Raw genomic sequence first — 18,011 nt, forward strand, 5'->3', positions numbered from 1 at the left:
CTGTAGTTGAGCATGATGGGGGTTGGGGGGGAGAGATCATACGAACGAATGCACACAACATTCTTCGAAATATTGCAGCAGCGAGAAGTCAAGAAAAAGCTTCCTAGAGAGGAAGAGACAAGACAAGAAAGATAGGAGAGAGAGGAGGGAGAGAGAGAGAGAGAGAAGTGTAGTTGGCTGGTGGGGTGCGTGGCGCGGTGTCAAAGGTGTCAATCAAGGTCGCGGTCGTAGGAAACCTAAAATCTTTAACCCCCATTCCGCTGCTGTTTCTTCCCCTTTTTAATGTCTTTTGGGATGTGCTATGCTATATCATGTTGTGTTGTGATGCTGTTATGCTCTACTGTAATGATGATTTTAATTCTATTAATCCATAAATGTAGTTCGAAGACAACTTAATGATACCTGAATAGGTATATATAGGTCTATACCTACCTAGGTCCTAGGTAGGTAGGTAGGTACCTATGTATAGTAAGTCTTTAATAACATTGAAAGTAGCTGCCCCTATACACCATATCCCCACTCAGGCATATGTATGTCTCATTCGCTCTGCTCTGTGGGCTCAGCTTCTTTAAATATAAATTAATATATGGTCTGAGTTTGGCTTTTCTAAAATTAACTCTACTTGGTCAGGGACTATCAAACCATCGCAACAAACAACCCCAAAAGGGGTGTGATTGGGGGATTAGTGGTGGTCAGGAGTAAATAGGGGTGGCTAGGATCAGGCTGACAAGACGGCAACTCATGCAAGTTACAAACTTCAAGTTTTAATACCGCTGTGGAGATTGAAGAGCCACTGAGTGGTATGTTAGACACGAGGTGGCTGTAGGGAACTAAGGGTATATACGTCTATGATATTGTAATCCCATTCTGTATAGGAACATAAAACTACACCGAGACAGTCATAGTTCTAGGGTACAGCACCAGAGCTGTTAAGGAGAATGATCCTAGGCCGACGAACCCACGCCCATAAGCAACCGCCACCAGGGAGCCTATAATAAGAAGCAAAACCAGCGGAAACTTAGACCTCTAATCTACTAGTTGGCCCCGATGAAGCCACAAGTCCTACTCTATCGTCATGATCCCCTCGAAGTTTACAGATTCACACTATAAGCGACATGAAAAACGTCTAAACGTCCGGGAGGTGTTGCCTAGTTAAACCTCATCCTTTTCAATGAGGTCGATGCTGTTGACTCTCTCCTTTTCACCGCCGCCTTCGCCTTCGGAACCCTCAGGTGGTGGCTCGAGACTCTGTGTCTGCTGGATTTTCGGAACCAGGCCGAATCGCGTGTTACCTTGATCCCAGACCTGGTAGTTGGACAGTCAGGGGGGTTTCATAAGGCCATGGCCAAAAACTAGAAAGGGGGTGATTGATAGGAGGGAGAGAAACTCACAGCGTAGACGCTCTTCAGGAACGTATCGCCGAGGATATCAAAAGGCATCATGCCGCGGCTCTGGATACCTCCATACCAACTCTTCTTGTCGTCCGTGAGAGCGAAGGCCAGGTCTTCCTTCTGGATCACGTATTCCTTGTCGCCGACGGCCACCTTGATTTCCGGTAAATCGTCCCCCTTGACGGTCGCGGGGAAGATATAGCCTTGGCTAAGCCAATCGTACTTCGCCCCGGGGATCTGGCTGTACAGCTTTTCAACCACCTTGTCTCCCATGAGAGCCAGTGTAGTTCCGGTATCAGCAATAGCAGTATTGCCAGTGAGATCAATCTTCTCGCCATTGATAGAGCATGACTCAGAAGAGAATGACCAAAAGCCCTCTGAGTTGTTGATTTGAGTCCAGTGAATTTCCTCGCCAGACTTCTGGACGAGATCCTGGTCAATATAGCCAAAGGTGTAAAACGATTCAGCCCCTTTATCACGCGAGCTATAGAAGGCCGAAGTGAAGAGCTCAGATTCCTTGGGGATATCCTCCTGCTTGATCATATTTTCGACGGGCGTAGCTTGAGGGTCTTTTTCACCAGAATCTTTTACTGTGTTGATCTTACTCCAGGCAAGGCCGAGGAGACCATCGCCAGTGCTCTGGGCAAATTGTCGGGATAGCTTGCTAGCACATTCAATTGTCTGCTCTTTGATGACCAGGCCGCCCAAGATGAGCGTATCGCTGCCACAGTCTCCCGAAGCCGTGCTGCCATCGCCGTATTGGATCTTCCATGTCTTCCCCGAAAGTTTCTTGAAAGTCTCCGACTTCTTGGGGTCGAAGACATTGTGCTTCGAGTGATGGGACTTGCCTTGGAGAGTCGAACAAAGCTGGTGCACAAGTTAGAAAAAGGTATGCAATATGATTCCAAACATTTTAACAAACCCAAGTGTCAGCGGAGCCTGTGTCGAAATCGAGGAGCATTTTCTGGGGAGGAGTGCCAACGCCGACTTGGCAGAGGTACATGGAATCGTTCTGCTGGTCTTCGGCAGTGACTTCACCGTGCTCGCCATCTTTACCGGAATCAAGCTTCTTCACCAGTACTCGTTCTGTGTGAACAGTGCCCCCAAGTGCACCCTTGAGTCCTTCAGGGAGAATACCATGTTGTCTGACCTTCTCGGTATGGAAATAGGGGCCTGGCTTCGTAGGTTCGAAGCCGAAACGGCTTAATAGGTAGACATAGGACTTGGTACCATGGGATATGTAGTTTTGATTGCGTATGACTTTGACCTTGGAGAGGCCAAGCTCTTGCTTGATTTTGTTCTGGGCGGCAAACAGGGCGCTCATGATGACTCTGGACTATCTTATGTAGGTTTAGTTGTTAATAATGGAATTGCTAAGAATGTCTATAGGCCTGATATATAATTGAAGTGAGTAGGACAGCGGTGCTATGTATGTTGGATGAAGGTGGAAGAGGAGAGAGAAAGAGAGCAAAATGATTTAGGAAAATAAGAGAAAAGTTGACCTTCAGACTGTACGTGTACGTTGAATATTAGGTAGCTCTTGTATCCATCTTGCTCCTGCCTCCTACATCCAAGGGAAAGGACAGGCAAGTTACAGTTAGTTTTATTATGAAGCACTCTAGTGACTGACTACTATGCTGTATGTGAAACTGATAGCGTATGTAAAAGAGGAAACATGTCAGACGTTAATATACTTTAGTCAAGCTTCGTAGTTCCTATAGCACCTGCCTACCTAATGAGCCTCCTGTTGTACCAGGGAAGGAGGAGCATGAGGGTGAGTTGGGGATGAAAGTGTTATGTGACAGGGGTATCGATGGCAAAAAGGATTCAGTACATTTACATTTTCACTTCTCCAAATATAAAGCCTCTAAGCCCATTACTTATCCAGCATTCTTCACCATCGACCAGTGAATCAACAGGAACGGGTTGCTCGGTGACGAGACTCCTAAGTTAGGTGGTTAGCACTACGTATGTAACTTCGTAGGGTTGATCAAGTAGGTCGAGTACCTTTCTAAAGCCCACCTTCGAGTAGTCCCGTCATTTCCACCGCTCCCCTGTGAGGGATTGAAGTTTCCAGAGACGGGAGGGGTGACCCATTTCCCGTCCCTCCAAAAGTAAGGTGTACTGATAGTACCCTCCATGATATAGCCATCATCATTGATGAGAAGCACCTCTTTCTTGTCTCCTGGGGCTATCTGAGCTCGCTTTCTCGCATCATTATACACATCCCTATAAGTGGTCTTGTGATGAGTAAATTGGGATTTTGCTGTCTTGAGACTATCAAGGATAATTTCGTATATTGGCTCTTTTACTGGGAACAACTCGTTTTTAGACTGAACCGAGTTTTCTGGACCTGGTCTAGGCAAGTGTTTGGGAAAGAAGTTATTTATATGGGTTTCTGGAAGGGGGGATATTTGGTGAGCTAAAGTCCCATCCCGAGCCAAAGTAATCATCAGCCGATGGGGACCATTGCTGGCTTCACTAGTGATACTTTGCAAGAATATCCGTAGAGTCTCTAGACCCTCAGACCCGGAAATCTTGGCAATGGCAGGAGTCCAATTCCAGTGGATTGCAGCCCTTAGCATGCGGTCCCGGTGGAAATCAAGCATATAAAATGGAGAGGGTTCTTGGTTCCATCCTATATTGGTGAAGCCGAGGCTCGGTGCTTGAAGGAGTTGAGGATCGTATCGGATAGATGTAAAGAGGAGAAAGTCGTCCATTATAGAGAAGTTGAGAATGTATTGATATCTCAAGAGATATGAAGTCCAACTTTTGTGATTATATAATTATATAATCATACATGATTAATTTTATGTATTCAATGACTTGAATCATACAAATTGAACTTGATATAAGAATAACCGGTGCCGTTTGTATGCTTGTATGAGTATACACCCACTTATACAGAAGGTACATCGATGTACGTATCAGTCTACTATCAGATCGTTAAAATCCGGTGCAGCGGGAAGAGCAAATGCGGTAGACACACGTACATGTACCTAAGTACATGGGGCATGTAATAGATTGTGGGCCAACAGGGTCTGAGCTTCGACAGCACAGCACAACGTTAAAATTGGGTCACGCTAAGATAGAATTCAGTAAAAGTCAACTTTTTTTTTTTTTAATTGCGCGTGCAAAGCAAGTTGCAACATCCTGGACGTACTGGATGTGAATCTTTTGGGGGGCAATCGGTACCCGTAAAAAGTGTAAAATCGTTAAATCTGGATGATTAAAAAAAAAGCACCACCATCGTCACCACTAAAACCTATCATCACTCACTCTTCGTCGAATTGTTTACCGAACCACCCCCAAGACCACCCAAACACAAGACCACTCCAATAACCAAATCTCTCCGATTCATCCACTTCCATCTACATCCACACTGATTGATACATACTTACACTTACCTTACCTAACCTAGTACTTACTACTTACCTATCTAGTACCTGCACTGCACTCGGACTCTCAAATCCCTTCTTCTTTTATTCCTTGTTTGCTGACAATCCCCATCATTTACCTATACCTATCTACATATATATTCTCCTCCACTTCCTGACCCCCAATCTTCATACCCATCTCTATCCCGTCATAATGTCTAGGGCCTCTGCAGCTCCGCCGCCCATGCCTCCCTTAGGCAAACCGATCATCATCCCAGTCAAATCCTCCTCCCTTTGGGATCGCTTTACCAATTGGGCTTCCGACAATAAAGCACTTGTCTATACTATTACCGGCGTTGCCGTTGTTGTCACGAGCGCCGGTGTGGTTTACTATCTTAACGACTCCGTTAGTCACCGTATTTTCGTTTGTCTTATATATCTCGTACCCCGGAGCGAACTTAGGACGATAGCTTACACATTGATACCACTCGCCCTAGAAGCCCAAAGTTGCGGCGCAAACTAAGTTGAGCAAGAAGGAGAGGAGGAAACGAAAAGAGGCCGAACGTCAAGCCGAAGCTCCCAAGTCACCTGCCTCATCGGGCGAACAGACAAAAGCTGCGACAGTAGACACAGTCGACGAACTGCCAGAGATTACCGAGGAAACCGTCACTACTTTTACCGATGAGCAACGCCGCGAGTACGCCTTAAAGCTGAAGAACGCTGGCAACAAGGCCTATGGCAGCAAAGATTATCAGCGCGCTATCGACCTTTACTCCAAGGCCATTCTCTGCAAGCCAGACTCTATCTTCTACTCTAACCGGGCTGCATGCTACAATGCCCTTACCGTCTGGGATAAGGTCGTCGAAGATACCACCGCCGCCATTAGCCTCGACCCCACATACGTCAAGGCATTAAATCGCAGAGCTAATGCTTACGAGCACCTATCCCAGTTCAGCGAATCCCTCCTCGACTACACTGCGAGCTGCATCATCGATGAATTCAAGACCGAATCTAGCACCAACGCAGTCGAGCGGTTGCTCAAGAAGGTTGCTGAACAGAAGGCAGAGGACATCATCAACTCCAAGGACCCTAACAAGCTTCCCAGTCCAACTTTTGTCTCCAACTATATTCAGAGTTTCCGAGCGAAGCCGCGCCCCGAAGGACTAGAGGATGAGGACGAATTGGACGAATCCAGTGGTAAGGGACAACTGCAACTTGGTTTACAGTCTATGGAAAAGAGGACACATGAAGGCTACGAGGAGGCCGCGAACGCATTCGAAAGAGCTTTGGAATATGGCGACCTAGGGGAATACGAAGCGCTCGCGTACAACTTGCGAGGTACATTTAGAAATTTGCGTGGATCGCAAGAGGAGGCTTTGAAGGATATGGATAAGAGTATCGAACTTGACCCCACCTACACCCAAAGCTACGTCAAGCGCGCAAGCATGCATTTAGAAATGGGTAAGTCAAATTGTGCTGGTTTGGTGGTCTGTGAGAAGGTTTGAAACTGACCCACGATGACAGGTGATCGGGCCAGTGCTGCTGCGGATCTGGAACAGGCCTTGAGCCAGAACGATAGTGACCCCGATATTTACTATCACCGTGCGCAACTCCACTTCATCCACAGCGAATTCAAAGATGCCGCCAAGGATTACCAGAAGTCCATTGACCTCGACAGCTCCTTCATCTTCTCTCATATCCAGCTTGGTGTGACACAGTATAAGATGGGATCCGTGGCCTCCTCTATGGCTACATTCCGTCGTTGCGTTAAGAACTTCGACAAGGTCCCGGATGTATACAACTACTATGGAGAACTACTCCTCGACCAGAATATGTATGAAGATGCCATCCAGAAGTTTGACAAGGCCATGGAAATGGAGAAGCAGACCAAGCCTATGGCCATGAATGTATTACCTCTCATCAACAAGGCCCTGGCCCTCTTCCAACAAAAGTCCGATTTCAGTGAAGCCGAGAAGCTATGTGAAAAGGCGTTAATCAGTAAGTGCACCTTTGCCCGGCCTAGATAAATCAGATAAAAGGAGGGAGGGTGTTAACAAATGATTTAGTTGATCCCGAATGCGACATCGCTGTGGCTACGATGGCCCAACTTCTCCTCCAACAGGGAAAGATTACCGATGCGCTCAAGTATTTTGAACGTGCTGCTGAGCTTGCCAGAACACCCGGAGAGATTGTGAATGCGCTCTCATACGCAGAGGCTACGAGAACGCAGATCCAGGTACAAGAAAAGTATCCCCAACTTGCAGCTAAGCTCCATGGCATGGGCACAGGTGCGGCTGGTATGGGGGCTGGCGCATTCGCTGGCGCACGCTAGGTTGGATGTCAAGCTTTGAAGCTTTGACATCTCACAAGAAGAAAAAAAGGGGGGGGGGAGTAATGTAGAGGGAAACTCTGCTCACTCGTTTTCAAGTTATTGACTCGGCGAGAGCTTGAAAGTAGGGCACGACAACATAAGAAGAAAGGGGAGCTGAAAGAAAAAGGAGTAAAAGATTACGGAGGTTTCCGCAACGGAAATTATTTTTTGAACATACGTGCTTTTGATGAATGGATCCGCGCGCATATAACCACCTTTTTTTCTTAATCGAAAAGGCTTATTACCCGAGGATGTGAAGTCAAGAAAGTCCATAGGTTCCAAAAACGTCGGGACGGCTCGGTAGTAGTTTAATGAAATGATGGTTGTTGTCGTTGTTGTTGTTGCCCTACATAATCCTCCTCCTATTCCTCCCGGCCCTTTTTTTTTCGCTGTATAAACCTACTGGGTAGTAAAATACTGTATATAAATAATACCGCTCTCTCCAACCCTCTCCCCTCCCTCTTCCGCTTATGTATTTTTTTTATTGTTTATAATTTCATGTAAAGGGCATGTACCACACCTGTCTGTACTTCTAGGTACTTAAGTTGTAGGCGTATGTATTTGTTCGGGTTGCGCTTATGTGGGTTATGCAGGTTAAACAAAAAAAGGGGGAAGAAGGGGATAAGATACCTAGGTTAGGGGGGTTCGGGGGAAAAAAAAAACTTCACTCCATTTTAGCTTTTTTTTTCAATGTACCTAATAATAACAGTACTTAGAGACCTGTCACGAGTCACGACGACGATGACGATGATAGAGATTATATAAGTAAAGAAAGAAAGAAAGGAAGGAAGGAAGAAAGAAATGCCTGCAATCTAGCAAGGTACCACAGGCAGGTGCAAAGATGGTCTATTGAAATTTAGGTAGGTACATGATGGTATTCTTTCGAAGCAGCAACAACAGCAAACGAACTCCGATCTTGTACTGTTGAAGACCACCCCAAAAAACAAAAAAGAAGAAGGGAAGAAAAAAAGAAGAAGAAAGTAGCAGCGACCCTATGAGTACCTAAGGTAAGTTATCTAAACCATCACCGAGAGCTTCTTGACGTTGACGCCGTCCTCAGATGCGGCGCCAGTGCTAGACTGCGAATCCAGATCCGACTCGCCCATGGACCCAGCCTCGGACGCGGAAGAAGCTGACGAAGAAGAAGAAGAAGAAGCCGTGTTGGTAGCGACGTCGTACTCATCCGTGAATTGGTTGACGGGCGTCTGGACTCTGGACGGCTGCTGCTGCTGCTGCTGCTCCTTGGAAGCAAGCGCGGCGGCGGCGGTCTTCTCCTTGTTGATACGGGTGATGACGTCAGAGAGCGTGTCGCCGAGCTGCTCGACGTTGTCGGCGTCGCGGGGGACAAGGTGGCCGAGGCCGTGGTCGTACAGCTGCGCGAGGTCCGGGTCGCAGGTGTTGTAGAGGGCGATGCTCGAGTAGACGAGCGGGTCGTTGGAGCCGAACACGTGGAACGTCGGGATGTGGATCGAGGTGCCGTGCTCGTCGGCCAGCTTGGTCGTGAAGTTGGGGCAGTTGTTGTTGTTGTTAGAGGAGGAAGAGGAGGAGTCCTTCTCGGCTACGAGGGCAGGGGTGCCGGCGAAGAAGATGGCGAACTGTAAGTGGGAAGAGGTATTAGTATTAGTCAGACCTACTGAATGTAGTAGATAGGTATAGGGGTATATATATAATACCTTTATACGTCTAGGCACTCCCATCTCCTCCCACCGCCTGTTCTCCTCAGCGCAAATCGAAGCCGCCATCATCGCGCCCTCGGAGTACCCAATCAGCCCATCGATCTCGGGGTCGTCGTCGATCTGCTGCAGCAGACTGTCAAGCGAGTCTCGGAAATTCTTCCAGTCGTACTTCTGGACCGGCTCGGTGGGCTTGAACAGGCGCAGCGTGGCCTCGGGGCTTAGGCCGCGCGGGATGTGCCGCACACGCCGGATCACCTCGAACGCGTCCCCCGAACTGTTGTTGGCCGTGCCGTCGATGAACCGGTACAGCGGCCGCGACCCGAAGTAGTTCTCCCACCCCAACGGCGGCTCTACCTCGTGCGCCCCTTGCGTAAAGGCAAACGTCGCTAGCCCTCGGTCCTCCATGTGCTTGGCAAAAGGTCCGAGCTGGACGCCGAAGTTCTATTTCAGGGGTTTTACCTTTCGTTAGTGCTCGTTGTTCTTATGAAAACACCTAGTGTACCTAGGGCGCCCCTTTAAAAAAAAGGAGAACTGGAGGCAAACGTTGAGGATAAACATACCTTTGCGCTTCCATAGGCGCCGGGCAAGCAGAGGAACCTCATAGTGATCGAAGTAACTCAAGATACCAGAAAGAGAATGAATATCTTGGTATGATTATTCTCCCCACGTAAGCCAACTGACCGATCTAGCCCTATCTGGTCTTGGTAGAAGAAGTGTCTATTTTGGTAACGAAAGAGAGACACGTGGTCATCGACTGGTCTTCTATCAGGCTAGTACGTGGTCGAGCGAAGTTTCTACTTTCTTTCGTAGGTCCGGGCGCTGGATAAATCCACGATGATATATATATGTGTCGTGATTTTGGTATCGGTCCCAAGTCTTCATGAAATATCCGACCCGAATGGCCTTGAGACTGTTTCGCAACCCGTGGGGATTACCCGTAAGCTAGCTATTCACGTGGCAAGGTAGCTGGTAGCCTTAACGATGAATATCTCTAGCAACTCGTGGCGATTCGTGTCTCCTACCCTTACCTATTTGCGTCGTTGGTAAGCAAAAATACAATTAGAAGTAAAGAATGTTTGATAGAAGTATATATTGCTCCATCTTGCAGCCACACTTCTAGAATTCCTGGCTACTGGGTGTCAACGGGTTTCAGGGGTTCCCAGTCAACACACCTACAAGACCTGGTATCTGACACCAGGTTGACACGATGTAGTCAGCAGGTAGGGCTGCTAGCTAGTAATAACATTGAGCTCATGGTGGGAATGAAGTCGAGGGCGACTTGCCAGCGGACTTCCGGTTCTATCCGCACCTGTCTCAGGCTTGCTACTTATCTTGTATGAACTACTGCTGAATAGAGTGAAAAGGGACTGAGTTCACGGCGCCGCACTGTCAGAGGCTGAACTCTAAGACATAGCGTTAGAGTAGAATGATTTGTCAAGTAAAGTTCAATCACATATTTAGGGGCCTTCCCGTGATATAATGGCTAGCTTGCCAAGGTGGGGGACCAGGACACAGCGTGAACGGAAGTTGTGGAAACGAGCAAGCCTGTCAAAAGTTCCATGGGTGGCAATGAGGCTTGACCTGGTGCATATGGCAGATAACTCACTGAAATATGATTCGTATCAGTTCGAAGTCAAAAGTGACAGCATCGATGATGTCGGACCTTGACCTAGGGACTCCAAGACTACTGTTAGTGTTCAATCAGAAAGATATTTGCCATCGACTGGAGTACCGGTTTGATCGGCATCCCGTTTGTTTAGTCCTCGGTGATCTGAAGGAAGTACGTCACGTAAGCTCAACTTTATTCATACCGGTTATGAGCTTTTATCGAAACGGATGGACCATGTCTCCTTTTTTCCCAGTCGACATATACAGGGCTTCTGGCACCTTGAATCCAAGGCGATATTTTCACTTCTGAAGGATACTCTGCCACTGCTCCCTGGCATAATCCTCTTTACTTCATTTACTCTCATTTCTGAATATGGAGTCCGAGGAGCCGATGCCTATCGCCATCGTCGGCATGTCATGCCGCTTGCCTGGCGATGTGTCTTCGCCAGGGGATTTTTGGAAGTTGTTGACCAAGGGACGCAGTGCGTGGTCCAAGATACCTAAAGACCGCTTCAACCAGGAGGCATATAATCATCCCAACCCGGAGAAGAGGGGCACACTTAACTCACAAGGAGGATACTTCTTGTCTCAGAAGCTGGATATGTTTGACCCTGGCTTTTTTGACATGACACGCAAAGAAGCCGAAACTATGGGTAAACCCCCTTCCTCAAACTAGGCTCATGTCGAGAAACTTACAGTGTGCAAGATCCAACCCAGCGACTCCTCCTCGAATGTTCGTACGAGGCTCTCGAGAATGCTGGCATTCCTAAAGAGTCTATCTCTGGACGAAAAGTTGGTGTGTTCATTGGAGCCACCGATAATGAACACAGAATGGGAAATCTTAGGGATTTAGATGATGTGCCAATGTTTGATCCCACTGGTAGCCAAGGGGCATTTTTGGCTGGCCGAATATCATATTTCTTTAATTTATGCGGTCCTACCTTTACCGTCGATACCGCATGCTCATCTAGCATGCATGCTTTGCATATGGCTGTTCAGAGTATACGATCTGGGGAATCGGAACAAGCCATTGTCGGTGCCTCTCATCTCATCACACAACCAGACGTATGGGTATCCATGGCTAAGTTGAGGTAGGTTAGATGCTGTATATGGCCCTGGGAGATTGATTGACCTCGTGAAATAGATTATTCGCGGACTCAGGGAAAACGTATGCGTTTGATCACCGTGCCAAATCCGGATACGCCAGAGGCGAGGGGGCTGGATGTTTAATTCTCAAGCCACTCCATAAGGCGTTGGAAGATAAAGACTACGTTAGAGCGGTCATTTCCCACACGGGAATCAGCCATAACGGTCGAACAGTTGGTACGTTTACCCATTTTTCGTCTCTCACAGTTTGTTACCGAGACCACTCATGTCTAACTTGTCAAAGGTATCGTGGCACCTAGTTCGGAAGAACAAGAGTCACTACTGCGCAATGTGCTCTCACAAGCCGGAATTGATCCTAAAGATGTTGGCTTTTTCGAAGCCCACGGTACTGGAACCAAGGTCGGCGATCCCATAGAGGCCAAAGGAATATATAAGGCACTCAGCAAGGGCCTAGAAAGCGACCCATTAACTATCGGGTCGGTGAAGTCCAATATAGGCCACCTCGAAAACGCTAGCGGTATCATATCGGTTATGAAGGCAGCACTCATGCTAGAAAAGGGGTTTATCGTCCCGAATGCCGACTTTGAAAAGGAAAACCCAGCCATTTCTTTATCCGAATGGAATATGAAAGTCAGTTAATAGGAGAGCGTCTTCTATGCATTATGAAGAATATTCAATAGTGGCGATGCTAACCTTCTATTATCAGATTTCACAAAGACAGCTACCATTTCCTCGAAACAAGAAGTATATATGTGTGAACAACTTTGGATACAGTGGTTCGAACGGACACGCAGTACTGAAAGCGCTACCAGCGGAGAACGAACTGGAGTTTCTTGACGCCGAAAACTTTGAAGGGCACATCAAAACGAAACGTCTGTTCGTATTGAGTGCTAATGACGAGGCGGCTGCGAGGCAAAGTATGGAGAAGTTAGGTATTTTTCTTGAACAACACGCCGAGCTGTATCAAAGCACCATGCCCAGAAATCTTTCATGTGAGTTTCGATTGCTTGAGATTGACAAAAGCATGCTGACACACAGCCAGACACGTTATGCCAGCGGCGTTCACAACTACCTTGGCGTGTAGCTCTGGTGACTGATATGTGCAGTAAACTTGCCATAGCTCTCAACAGCCCTAATGTGGTGCCAAAGAGGATACCAGCCAAGTCACCAAAGCTCGCTTTCATCTTCACTGGACAAGGCGCGCAGTGGTATGGTATGGGTAGGGAGTTGTTGGAGTCGCACGCTGTATTTGCGTCAACTATAGAGCGAGCCGATTCGCATCTGCTATCTATAGGCGCGGATTTCTCAATATTGGAAGAGATGAAACGAGACGAGCAAGATACCCGTATTGGTATGGCACATATTAGCCAGCCAATATGTAGCGCTGTCCAGATCGGGCTGGTTGACCTTTTGGCATCGTGGGGTGTCAAGCCTTCTTCTGTGACTGGGCACTCTAGCGGAGAGATTGGCGCTGCATACGCGACTGGGGGCCTGTCGCTTGAAGCGGCAATGTCTGCGGCTTACTATCGTGGCCAGGCCATCATTTCCTTAAAGGCCAACTTTCCGGATGTCAAAGGCTCGATGATGGCGGTGGGTATGGGTGCAGACGAACTACAGCCGTTTCTCAAGCAACTACCATCTTCGCTTCAAGCGGTAGCGGCCTGTGAGAATTCACCCAGTTCGACGACTGTGTCTGGTGATGCTGAAGCTATCGATGAGCTTTCCAATATGATGACGAGTAAGAACATCTTCAATCGCAAGCTTTTTGTTGACGTCGCCTACCATAGTCACCACATGAAACTCATAGCCGAGACATACTACAACATGATTGCAGATGTCGAGTTGAGGGAGGCAAATGGCGACGTTGAATTCTTCTCCTCTCTCCGTTCTCGCAAGGTCAACATAGATGAACTTGGTCCACAGTACTGGGTAGAGAACCTAACAAACCCCGTACGATTCACGACAGCATTGCAACTACTTTGCAATGAGAACAAGCCGGATATTCTCATTGAGATTGGCCCACACGCCGCGCTCAAAGGTCCTATTATGCAGACTCTGAAATCATTGGGATTAGCGGCTGCTCAAGCCCCAGTATATATCCCAACATTGGTAAGGGGCCGTGACGCCACCGAGACGACTTTAGAGCTTGCCGGACAGCTCTTTGTCCGTGGTTACGAGGGCATAGATTTCTTCAACATCAATCATAATCGCTCCGAAGTCGAGAAGCCCGACATCATCCCCTTCCTCTATACGTATCCATGGTCTCGTCAGCGATACTGGTACGAAAGTCGGATCACACGACAGCATCGCCTTAAGCCGTTTGCGCGTCACGATCTGATCGGGACACTGACTGACTGGAGTAACGACTTGGAGCCGACGTGGCGCAACTTTATTAGATTGGAGGAGCTTCCATGGCTGCGTGAATACCGGATCAAAGACCGTGCTGTGTTTCCGGTGGCTGCCTTCATTTCCATGGCTGTGGAGGCGGCTGGTCAACAAGCATTACTTAGAGGCACCGAGCCAAGCAGCTTTGATCTGTACGAAGTTGTGGTCCAGGAGCAATTATTTCTAATAGACGATGAACCGGTCGAACTCCTGCTAACGTTTAGACGACATGGTGCATCTAGAGTTGGTTGGGACGAATTTCGTATCTCTAGCTTTGAACCGAAACGAGGATGGTTGGAACATTGTTATGGCTTCATCGAAGCGAGCCCTTTGAAACGCGGCAGCGCCGTACCTATCCGTTCCAAAAATCACCTCGGCCCCAAGACCGAAAGGATTGAGCATTCAATACCCGCCACAGGATTTTATTTTAATTTATGTTCTGGAGGGATCAGTTATCCGCACACATTCTGGAACTTAGTGAACGTCAAGGTGGCTAAGTACGAGTTCAATGCCCAAGGTACCTTTCAGGACACTAAACTCATTATGCCATTGGCGTACGAGTCCTCGTACACAATCCATCCGGCGATGTTGGAGCCACTCATCCAGGTCTCGCAATCCGAATTGGGGCTCGATGGCGTCGCGGAGCCGCGGCTCCCATCTTCAATTAAGCAAGTCCACATTGACGTAAGCGAAGGATGGGAGAGAGCCCCCGGATCTAAGTTCACTGTCCAGTCGGCTAAAGACTCCAAGACCGGCCTATTCACGGCCGAGATGTTTGCGCCAGCGGAGTGTGAGTGGCCTTCCGTCTCGGTGTTGGGGCTGGAGCTCAGTCCGCTGAAGCCCGAGCCCCTGAAGTCATTGAAGCCTAGAGAGCTATGCTATAAAATACAATGGGAGCAAACTGAAGAGAGGCATTCAAATGGTGTGAGCCATGAACATGTCAAATCCAACGGGGAGCGCATAACGATAGTGACGGAACGTGCCCAAGATGATACACTTGTTTCTTCGCTATGCGAGGTCATCAGGGTGCACTCTGGAATTAGTCCAGAAATTACGAGTCTGCTTCATATTCGAGATTTCAGCGGCTTCTTCATATTGATTTCGGAGCTCGACCGTGCTATCCTAGCCTCAATCAACAAAATTGAATTCGAACAAGTCCAGGCTCTATTGACGCAAGCTGGGGGCGTCTTGTGGGTAACATGCGGCGCATCGAAGGTCCCTATGAACCCGAGCATCAATATGGCTCTAGGTTTACTTCGTACAGTACGATCAGAACTCGGCAAAACTGCTGTCACTCTTGACCTTGACCCCGATAGCACTCTGGATATCGAAGGCCAGGCTGAACTGATTGAAGATGCCTTCAGGCGAACTATACTGACAGATAGTCCTGAGGCTGAGGTCGAGTTTGCTGAACAGGGCGGAGACTTGGTCGTACCACGCTTTGTTGCCGACGACGAGATGAACTTACGAGTTCACCGTGAGTTAGGGAAAGCTGAGCCATACCTACAAGACTTTCGCCAGCCTGGCCGTCGGCTTCGTGTTGCTACCCAGGTTGAGGGATTGCTTGACACGCTGTATTTTCAAGACATCATAGCTGATGAGGCGTTGGCGGCCGACCAAATAGAGATTGAAATCAAGGCTAGCATGCTGAGCCAAGACGATGTTCTAGCTCTTAGGGCTACGAGTATGACTGGTAGACCGGAACGATCGTGTAGTGGCATCGTGGTTCGTGCTGGGCACGAAGTTGTCGATGTTAGTGTGGGGGATATGGTATGCACCCTGGCCGATCACCGGTTGGGTACACATGCCTGTATAGCCTCATACGGCGTTGTCAAGTTCCCCCCGAGCATGGACTTTGAAGATGCAGCCATGATTCCCTCTGCCTTCGGTGCAGCCTTTTACGCCCTTTCACATGTCGCTCGAATCCGAAAATCGGAACGTGTACTCATCCATACAAATGATACCAAAGGACTTGCCGCGATACAGGTCGCACACCATCTTGGCGCTAATGTGTTCATTGCAGTCCACGGCAATGAAAGAAGAGACTTTGTCACGAAGTCATTCGGGATAAGACCGAGGAATATCTTTGACACGGCTAGCATCTATTTCGAACGTGAAATTCGAGATGCAACTTGCGGGGATGGTATGGATGTTGTCTTCAGCACCTCATCTAGCTTGTCGTCAGGAGCCAATGATCTAAGTAAGATCTGGTCAAGCACAGGAACTTTTGGACGTATTGTTCATATGCAAGGAGCACTCGACGCTCGTCTTGACGGCTGGAACGCTAGATCTGACTTGGCCGACAACATAAGTTTCACGTCAGTCAATATATTAAACCTGGCCATTACGCGCCAGCGGCTTATGAGAGACATTCTCAAGGAGGTGCTAGACTGCTTTTCAAAGGGCGTGTTGAAGCCATTTAAAAGAGCGCTTATTTTGCGAATGGCGGAACTAGACGATGGCTTGAAGATGATTCAACAAGGCACTTTGCACCCAATCGTCCTTTCTGCTCAAAAGGGTGATCAGGTTATGGTAAGTAATGTGTTCGCCATCAATTTCAACGGATAGCCCGCCCAGTAGTAACTGACAAATATATCCATAGGCGCTGCACTACACTTCGAAGCGATTCCTCAATTCGGACGGCACACATGTTATCATTGGTGGTACTGGCGGTCTTGGACGCAGTATGGCTAGATGGATGGTCGAACATGGCGCTCGGCATATAGTCTTGCTGTCTAGAAGCGGTGGTAAGGCTCATGAGGTGAAAAGACTCATCGAAGAGACTCGAGATAAAGCCAACATCATCGTCAAAACCAGCGACATCGCCAGCGAAGAAGATGCATATCGAGTTGTGAGAGAATGTGTTGAGACACTTCCACCAATATGCGGCGTGATTCATGCTGCCATGATGCTCCACGTAAGTCTAATCCCAACCCAATAACAATATCGGTTGAGACGATATTATAAATGAAAATCTAACACATTGTGATAGGACGGATTAATAGAAAGCATGACCCACGACTCGTACATCTCAGCTATTCGTGCTAAAGTAAAGGGTACCTGGAACATCCACAATGCGCTCGAGTCTGTCAACGTACGATTGGATTATTTCGTCCTGGTCTCCAGTGCCGCAGGCATTGTTGGGAGCCGAGGTCAGGCTGCATATGCTGCTGCTAATACATTCCTGGATGGGTTTGCTCTATGCAGAGTAGCGCAGGGTCTCCCTGGCGTCTCCCTCGATCTCACAGCTGTGACCGGCGCCGGGTACATTGCCGAAAATACAACACGCGAAGAAGAAATCATCAAGAATTTCGGCGGACAGTCTATTTCGGAAGCCGAAGTACTGGGTCTTTTGGCTGTTGCCACATCCGGGAAATGCAGTGCACAGTGCTTAACTGGCCTGAAGCTTGCCCCAACCAACACAGGTTCCCTGCCCTACTATGCAGAGGACCCACGGTTTGCACACCTCAAGGCGGCCGCAACGACTGAGATACGAGCTGCAGGCAGCGATTCTGGAAAACCCGTATCATACAGGAGTGCGTTCCGGGCTGCAGCTAGCAACGACGAGGCCCGTCAAGTTGCTGTACAGGGTGTGCTGCAGAAGCTATCCGAAGTACTGTCAGTAGCGCGTGACGATGTTGATGCTCAGCGGAGTATGGCATCGTACGGTCTAGACTCCCTGACTGCCATTGAAGTTCGCAATTGGATCACAAGAGAACTGGGGGCCACCCTCGAAATCTTGGAGTTACTAACAAGTGCAAACGTGACGGATCTGGCGGAGTTGATTGTTTCGCGGACGAAAGCGTGATTGTGATGTGATTTCTAGATCTCATCCATGGATGCTTTACTTGTATATATAAATGCCAAATCAAATATGTATGTATCTCAGATAGAATAGAAGGGGATTATTACGCATCTTGAGTGCCCCGCGAAGAACATTGAATACCATCATGTATTCATATGGCATACATATGCATTGACGTCCAATAAAGTTGTGATACAAGGAAGAAATACGAGTTGATGTGTGAACAACATATGTAGTTATGCACAAGTATCTAAGAATATGCACGTGCATGTATAACCTGCATTTTATGGA

The 18,011-nt window shown here is 48.1% G+C and overlaps 5 protein-coding genes across 5 annotated transcripts; 2 read left to right on the plus strand and 3 right to left on the minus strand.

Moving 5' to 3' along the window:
• Window positions 1–1,152: 1,152 nt before the first annotated feature.
• Window positions 1,153–2,715, minus strand: GGS25DRAFT_523686 (aspartic endopeptidase; the record flags this gene model as incomplete). Its single annotated transcript, XM_049264473.1, has 3 exons — window positions 1,153–1,305; window positions 1,392–2,258; window positions 2,314–2,715. 3 exons carry the CDS (start codon window positions 2,713–2,715, stop codon window positions 1,153–1,155), a joined length of 1,422 nt encoding a protein of 473 aa, XP_049114680.1.
• A 20-nt stretch (window positions 2,716–2,735) lies between these two features.
• GGS25DRAFT_499166 (aminotransferase) lies at window positions 2,736–4,279 on the minus strand. Its single transcript, XM_049261752.1, has 2 exons — window positions 3,399–4,279; window positions 2,736–3,336 (listed from the first exon to the last, which is right to left on the minus strand). The coding sequence occupies exons 1-2, from the start codon at window positions 4,109–4,111 to the stop codon at window positions 3,228–3,230; spliced, it is 822 nt and encodes a 273-aa protein (XP_049114681.1). The 5' UTR covers window positions 4,112–4,279; the 3' UTR covers window positions 2,736–3,227.
• Window positions 4,280–4,503: 224 nt separating this feature from the next.
• Window positions 4,504–7,769, plus strand: GGS25DRAFT_499168 (mitochondrial outer membrane 72K protein). The gene is made up of 4 exons (XM_049261753.1): window positions 4,504–5,174; window positions 5,266–6,229; window positions 6,293–6,766; window positions 6,835–7,769. The coding sequence occupies exons 1-4, from the start codon at window positions 4,983–4,985 to the stop codon at window positions 7,098–7,100; spliced, it is 1,896 nt and encodes a 631-aa protein (XP_049114682.1). The 5' UTR covers window positions 4,504–4,982; the 3' UTR covers window positions 7,101–7,769.
• Window positions 7,770–7,841: 72 nt separating this feature from the next.
• On the minus strand, window positions 7,842–9,855 carry GGS25DRAFT_369909 (serine hydrolase-domain-containing protein). The gene is made up of 3 exons (XM_049258175.1): window positions 9,376–9,855; window positions 8,813–9,256; window positions 7,842–8,734 (listed from the first exon to the last, which is right to left on the minus strand). The coding sequence occupies exons 1-3, from the start codon at window positions 9,415–9,417 to the stop codon at window positions 8,156–8,158; spliced, it is 1,065 nt and encodes a 354-aa protein (XP_049114683.1). The 5' UTR covers window positions 9,418–9,855; the 3' UTR covers window positions 7,842–8,155.
• A 941-nt stretch (window positions 9,856–10,796) lies between these two features.
• GGS25DRAFT_515084 (ketoacyl-synt-domain-containing protein) lies at window positions 10,797–17,723 on the plus strand (the record flags this gene model as incomplete). The annotated part of the gene is made up of 8 exons (XM_049263049.1): window positions 10,797–11,076; window positions 11,130–11,514; window positions 11,568–11,746; window positions 11,814–12,160; window positions 12,237–12,522; window positions 12,573–16,447; window positions 16,518–16,832; window positions 16,908–17,723. The coding sequence occupies 8 exons, from the start codon at window positions 10,797–10,799 to the stop codon at window positions 17,721–17,723; spliced, it is 6,483 nt and encodes a 2,160-aa protein (XP_049114684.1).
• Between the last annotated feature and the right edge of the window lie 288 nt (window positions 17,724–18,011).

Source organism: Hypoxylon fragiforme, assembly GCF_022984875.1.
Source record: "Hypoxylon fragiforme strain CBS 206.31 chromosome Unknown GGS25scaffold_7, whole genome shotgun sequence".
Lineage (NCBI taxonomy): Eukaryota > Fungi > Ascomycota > Sordariomycetes > Xylariales > Hypoxylaceae > Hypoxylon > Hypoxylon fragiforme.

Coding starts and splice junctions, on each gene's coding strand:
- GGS25DRAFT_499166 (XM_049261752.1), bottom strand. CDS start 4,111: ATGGACGACTTTCTCCTCTTTACATCTATCCGATACGATCCTCAACTC. Junction 3,337..3,398: donor CGAAGGTGGGCTTTAGAAAG/GTACTCGACCTA, acceptor CACCTAACTTAG/GAGTCTCGTCACCGAGCAAC.
- GGS25DRAFT_499168 (XM_049261753.1), top strand. CDS start 4,983: ATGTCTAGGGCCTCTGCAGCTCCGCCGCCCATGCCTCCCTTAGGCAAA. Junction 5,175..5,265: donor TTTACTATCTTAACGACTCC/GTTAGTCACCGT, acceptor CACTCGCCCTAG/AAGCCCAAAGTTGCGGCGCA. Junction 6,230..6,292: donor AAGCATGCATTTAGAAATGG/GTAAGTCAAATT, acceptor CCACGATGACAG/GTGATCGGGCCAGTGCTGCT.
- GGS25DRAFT_369909 (XM_049258175.1), bottom strand. CDS start 9,417: ATGAGGTTCCTCTGCTTGCCCGGCGCCTATGGAAGCGCAAAG. Junction 9,257..9,375: donor GCGCCTATGGAAGCGCAAAG/GTATGTTTATCC, acceptor CCCCTGAAATAG/AACTTCGGCGTCCAGCTCGG. Junction 8,735..8,812: donor GAGTGCCTAGACGTATAAAG/GTATTATATATA, acceptor TCCCACTTACAG/TTCGCCATCTTCTTCGCCGG.